The following is a 6897-nucleotide window of genomic DNA, read 5'->3' on the forward strand; positions in this document are numbered from 1 at the left end:
TTAAGAATATGTATATGTTATTGTGACAATACAATAGTTTCTTAACCTAAATGAGTTTTGTATTCAGGAGTAGGACATGTATGTTTATAAGAAGATAATAAAAGTTTGAATGAAATATATATTTCATTATAATTAAGAATCCCGATTCTTGAAGAAAAGCTGAATTTACCTGTTTTTAAAGAAAATAATGTACTCAATTAGGCGGCTTTATTTGCAATCGTAAAGTCCTCTTTGCAAAGTTTCATTAGATGCGTAGTTTTTTGGTTTAAAGAGCACTTTGATCCAAAATGTATAAATTTGATAAAATTTTGAAACAGTGCATTCCATCCTATTTTTAAATAGAGAATCACGCTATATAATTTGGATAATGGATTCTAGAGAAACTTGTTTTAAGTTTTTCCAAATTATAGATTAAACTATTTCTATACATTAACGATATATACTAGTTTACGTTTTCAATGCATAGGAAATAAAATACATCTTTTATGAAATTAAAATTTTTTATTACATGAAACCATTGCAAGTTTTTTTAACAACATTGTATACAAATATTGTAATGTTAAAAAACCCCAAATTTCCAATTACACACTTTTAGTATATAAATTTTGTCATAGAAAATTAAGTCTTTTAAGATGCACTTTTAAGTACAGAAAGTATTTATGCTTTTAACGCAGCTTTCGATAATTAAAATATTAATAGTGATAAATCACTAAAACACTCAAGGTGTTTCGCCAAAGTAGTGCTTACAGCCAAAAATCAATAAAGCTTTAAAAATTTAAAAACATTCTCAGATGAATCTTTTATTTTAGGAAATAAAAAATTATAACATTGTTATTCTATACAGAGTGCATAGTACTGTCCGTTGGCCGTCAAACATATGTGATGAGTTTTTAAAGTAACTAGATCCTTTTGCAGCATATAATCCCAATCTTTTCTTTTAACGACCTCGAAAGCATGAATATGACCTTTAAAAGAAATTGCGTCAAATTTGGGGAAAATAATATAAACTTGTTAATATTTTAATAAAACAATTTGGATTTGACCAAATTTGGCAAATAGGTTATCATTGCCATATTTGACAATCATTTTTGGTTTATACACTGTGCCATTCGCTTTTTCCCAGAATGCTGTAAGATAATGATCAGAATCTTCCGGAGAACAAATAGTTTTACCTTTAGGGTACTGAAACAATTTTTTAAAGTCGATTGAACTTCGGCTCTCCATTCAAGACGACTATCATATCATTTTTTATTGAAAAACTGTTCTTCCGGTATAAGTTGATGTTTTGTTTGCAGTGTTTCTGCTGGATTTTTACGAGAATTCGTGATTTTTGCGTAACTTTTTGCTTCTTTATGTTCAGCCTCAAAATGAATGATTGATGTTAATTTTTGTGGTCCTACTCTCAATATAAATCTTACATAATGCAGTAGGAACTAATGCTTAGGTTTTAGATTTTCATAGAGTTGTATATACAATGAATGATGTACATAGATTAAATTTTGTAACAATGATGCACACTTTTTGTCAAAATCTAGAGCCATTATCATGAATACTATTTTTCTTAATATTACATACAGTTTCCAATACACGTTATTTTCAGAAATCAAATTACCAATAATTAGACCAAAATAATGCACAAATAATATAATTTCAGATGCTGAGTATACAATACACCCTTGCCGCAAACTATCAGATTTTAATACAGGAGGTTTATTTTATTAATTCTTAGTGCCAAAATCAAAATACCGCATTCGTTTATTCAACATTTCAACAGTAAAGACTTTATCTATATTAATAACTGAGTTAAGAATTTTACCCATGTCGTAACGCAATACACATTCTGGCTCGTCATGCGTTACATCTAAAAAACTATTAGTGATACGTGGTAACTTGGAATGGAATTGAAGACATATTCTTCACGAATACCACGTGAAAGTTCTTTCACGTGTTTAGTGTAATTTTCAATTGTACTTAAATTTTTTTCATTTTCCTGGCATTGTTTGTACATTGTATCTTTATCTGCAAGGAAAGTTCTGCAGCAATGATCCACATTAAAACTTTTCGTAAATCCAAGGATCACATTCAATCCTAAGTTATCTCCGGTGATCACTAACAATAAAAAACAAACTTTGCCCTGAAAGTTTTTAGTATTTATTATAATACCTTCAGTTTCTAACTTCTTAATCTCTTCAATTGCTTCGCTAAATATTATTGCATTTCCCATGCGTTTATGATCAGCAGGTCGATGAAATTGTGCCAGAAAAATGTTTTCCAACTGACTAGCATATTCCGGGGGAAGGTTAAGAATAGCACAGTACACTGCACTTATTTTACTAATAATTCTATGGGTGCCTATAACATTATTCATCTCGAGGTCATCGAAAAAAGAGTAATGGGAATACTACGCTTGGATCAAAGTTTTTTGCAATTTCCTTATACAATTCTCCTTGTATAACTGATTCTAATGAAGAACTATTTTGAATCTTATTCATATAACTTACAATTAAATTAAATACGTTTGGTAATTCTAGAAATTTCTTCAAAACTAATTTAAAGGAATTACTGCCATATTTTTCTTTACTTCATCCATATCTTTTCGTGTATCATTAACCTTCCTGAATTCTAACATAGTAGTTGGCCTGAATGCTTTTTGTGGCATGTAAGCTCCCAATTTTTTTAAATACGACAATGATTGATTTTCAGTTTCGTGATCCATAAAAGCATTTTTAAAAGTTTTGAAAATATTATTTAATTCTGATAGTGATTGAGGATTGTTAAGGCTATAAGTTTTGTCCTTTAAAGATTTACTCAGACTTAACAGATTTTTAACATCATTAGTTATTTGCTCGACAAGATTTCGTGGTAATATTGGAATTGCATGTAATTTTGAGATAAAAAAAGCAGATGCAAAAGAAACATTATTCGCAAAGTTTAAAGGATTGATGCATAAAGGATTGATACATATTGACTTAAAGCAAAATATTCATGCGTCATGCTGAGAAAAATAGTTCCTACCCTAAACATATTCATTTTCTCGTCTTAAGTATATATAATTTGTATCGAGTAAGATATTGATCAAAGTGAGTACATACATTTACTTGAACCAAGAAACAGCTAATCAGAGTGCAAGTTACTTATTTTAAGAATATTATTTTCTTGATCGAAATAATTTAATGACTTCACATGAAGACATATTGAAACAAAGTAATTTAATATTTCTTTGCTTCAAATTGATATGTACTAGATCTGAGCAGTATCACTGATTCCATTATTTTCTTAATTCAAGAAAATCAGTTCTTTTTAATCATAAAATATTAGCTTTGTTCAAGTGAAATTGGGCAAGTACATAACTTGACTTAATTCAATGACAATTATTTTTCATTCAAAATGCAGTAACACACACAGACACACAACTGTTGAGTGGAGTCACTACATTGCAATGTCGTTACGAAATAACTGTTACAAATGAATCGACAATATAGCTTAGAGATTTAATATTAAGCATGACATGGACAAAATCTGAGAAAGAAAAAATGAGGTGGATTGGTTATAGGCAGAAATATAGAATTTAAAAAAATTGGAAGTAAACTTAAAGAAATAGAATGTTATGATCTGCAGAAATAGCGTCAGGAAAAATAAACAAACAGAAGAGTGGAATATAGATAACCTTAGGCGACCGATGTTGTTGTATATATGGTAAAAAAACTTATGCGGCTTAGCGGTCAGAAATTTCATTTATTTTAGGTTCAGCTCATTTGTCAACATTTCGGACTGGTACTAGTCCCTATTCAAGGCTCTACAAGGAGTGATACAGAGGTTATATCGTTAATGACTGTTTAAAATAGCGAAAGAACAAATAACTTTAATTTAACACAAAACTTAAATTATTAAAAAAATGGATTTCGGAAGAGCAATTAAAGCAAAATTTTCTGATGAACAACGTTCAAAACAATGTTGACAGAAACAAAATTTCGCCAAAAATACATTCAAAACAATTTTTCGAGTGCAGCTTTGGGGATTCTGTCCTCTCTTATGAAAAGCAAAAAAGAACTTTATTCTAAATTCAAGGTAATATTTCAGAACAATCTCTATAATTGTCGTCTTCCTCATAACTATATATTAGAAAACTAAAATAAAATAACCTACATAGACCCATTTTCCATTATAGACATAGATGAAAAGATTTCAATGATCAAGCCTTCTCTCACATTTTTTCTAATTTATTTGGAATCTTGTAACTTCGGTCCAAACAGGGTATGTTTTTTGTTCTTTCGCTATTTTAAAAAATCATTCACGATCTAACATATCTATCGCTCCTTTTATAGTCTTGAAAAGGGACTGCTACCAGTCCGAAACGTTTAGAAATAAACTGAAAGTAAAATAAATGAAACTTCTGACCGCTGAGCCTTATAAGTTTTTTATGAGAAGAGTGGAAGTTTAACGGAGAAAAATTAAAGGTAATAGAAAAGGTTAAATTCTTAGGATATTGGATATCACTCGGACGGATACACCAGATTACACTTCGGACATAGAATCTAGTAGATTTAGTTTTCAAAGAACAAATTTTTGTATTAAGCCCGGAACCAGGCTAGTTTCTATCCGCAAAAATCGGAACTCTTATTTTATTTCACACAAGAAGTTTCAATATTTTGAATTAGAAATACTTCTAATCTATGGCCATAGTTCTATATTTTTAATAAAAATTTGGAAAATTGAAAACGCCAAAAATATCAAATTCTTATTTTTTGAGTAAAATAGAAAAATAGAATTTTTAGGGTAGGATTTGTGTCCCATGATTATTCGGTAAAATTTCAAGTAAATTTAACAAAATAAAGTATAGCATTAATTCTTGTTTCTTGAGCTATGTACACGTTATTCTATTTGAAGGAGGAAAATAGACTGCTGTTTTCAAACTATAATAATTTTTGTTCTTACAAAAAGTGTCTTTCTAAAAATATTCTTGTCGTTAAGGCCATGTAATGCGAGGGTCACGTGACTAAAGCTGGACCTCAATTTTTCTTTCCCAAATTACGTCTAAACGAAATGAGGTATGGCTCTGAAAGTTTGAGAAATAAAAGAGGAGGCAATAAAGTACATGTCTGCTTCGCTCCGGTGAAAATATGGAAAAAAAATTTCAAATTAAATGAAAATGGAAGCTATATCGGTACTTTTCTTTCCCCACTTACGTCTACACAGAATAAGATTTTTGTGTTAAAAATTTGACACGCTAAATAGAAGGTACGAAGGAATGTATCTTTGCTCCTAAGTAATTAGAAATGTGGAAAAAGTTTTTTTTTAATTAATATTTTGGAGAAATGCCGATGGTGCTGTAAAACCCTGCAAGGAATTTTCTATTTTGTCAATGGGCTAATTTTGAGGTTTATATTGATCAAAGAAGGTCAAGACAATAAAAATAGCTCATGAACATTATGCATGAATAATGAAAAAACTAATGTTTGCACTTGAAATACAAATAAACAAATTTGATCTGACATACGTATCAGCTATGCCAGAGCAGAACTATCACAGCGAGTAGACAACTCCAAAGTTCTACGGGTCTGTGAGTAATACAGATTACATGTTTACTGACAGAGAAAGATAGAAGTCAAACTTGTAACTAAAGCTTAACTGCGTCGGTTGATATTTGTTATTTTCGTAAATAAAATTTTTTCTTCCCCTAATTCTGTGCCTGGTCACAAACGGTCCTTTAATATTTATTAATATTTTTCGAACAATTTTTCCGCGTTATTTAAACTTTTATTTTTCAATATGGGTGAAAAAATATTGATCTCAGAACTGCCTTGATCAACTGGTATACTCGTAACATGGCCTTAAGTGTGTTTTGAATAATATTTTTCATTAAATAAAAATAATTTTAATTTGAAATTGTAGGTTTCATTAATTTGATTTTTAATACAGATTTGCTAAGAAGCAAACTATAATCGACTGTTCAGAAGGAAATAATCTTTACTTAAAGGCTTCCAAAAACAGTGTGTATATCAAATATATTCCACGTCATGAGAATGTCGTTTCATTATTACATAAAGAACACAACACTCTAGTGAAGTAGAATATAGTTGATTTACTCTGCTTTTGGAAATCTTAAAGTTAGCACTATTTTTTGGGCAATCGTGTTATTGTGCGGACCCTACTGTTACCCGACTAGACCAAGACTGCGCTGAGTCAGGTCGACTCGCCCGCCCCCGACTAATTCACCACGAAGGAACTGGTCGGGAAGCTAATCAGTAGTCCCGACTAGCCCCCGACTTAAAGATAGACCAATTGATCAGTTACTCGATCAGCCCCACATTTGCATTTCTACTCACGACAAGATTCAAAATTCTATAATATTTAGTAATTCCTTCTAATGTTTACAAAAGGCCTAATTGAAATATAATTCATGAGAATTAAATTTATGACTATTTTTTCAGGGAAGCTGTAGAACATGAATCAAAACTTTTTCGCGATAGGCCAATGAGTCCTATGGATACGGCAAATTTTTGGGTCCAATATATCATGAGAAATGGAGAAGATTCTTTAAAATCACCAGCAGTGAATCTTTATTGGTGGGAAGTTGCTCTCTTAGATGTGTACGGATTTATTCTTCTGGGCTGTATTGCGATCATTGATTTAGCTATATTCACTACGAAGGTTGCTGTGAGAAGATGTTTCAAAGCATATACTACGTTTTCTGAAATTAATAAAAAAAATCAACTAAACTATTGATATATCAAATGTAGCAAAATTAGCTATACGTAAAAATTTTAAAACTCATATAAAAACTTTTAAAAAAATACATTCTTGAGTATTAAACTTTTCAATAAGGCAAGGGTCCCTACCAGCATTTCTGGAAAAATATGATTACACCGCTATATAATTTTAAGTAAATTTTTTTAA

General features: G+C 30.3%; 1 protein-coding gene across 1 annotated transcript in view; it reads left to right on the forward strand.

Annotated features, from left to right (window-relative positions):
* LOC117180655 (UDP-glucuronosyltransferase 1-5-like) overlaps positions 1 to 6726 on the forward strand; it is a 21080-nt gene extending 14354 nt beyond the window's left edge. The window contains exon 3 of the mRNA XM_033373145.1: positions 6432 to 6726. Within this exon, the coding sequence (XP_033229036.1) occupies positions 6432 to 6726 (295 nt within the window). The remainder of the gene's footprint in view (positions 1 to 6431) is intronic.
* Positions 6727 to 6897: the final 171 nt, after the last annotated feature.

This window comes from Belonocnema kinseyi, chromosome 9 (assembly GCF_010883055.1).
Source record: "Belonocnema kinseyi isolate 2016_QV_RU_SX_M_011 chromosome 9, B_treatae_v1, whole genome shotgun sequence".
NCBI classification, from domain to species: Eukaryota; Metazoa; Arthropoda; class Insecta; order Hymenoptera; family Cynipidae; genus Belonocnema; species Belonocnema kinseyi.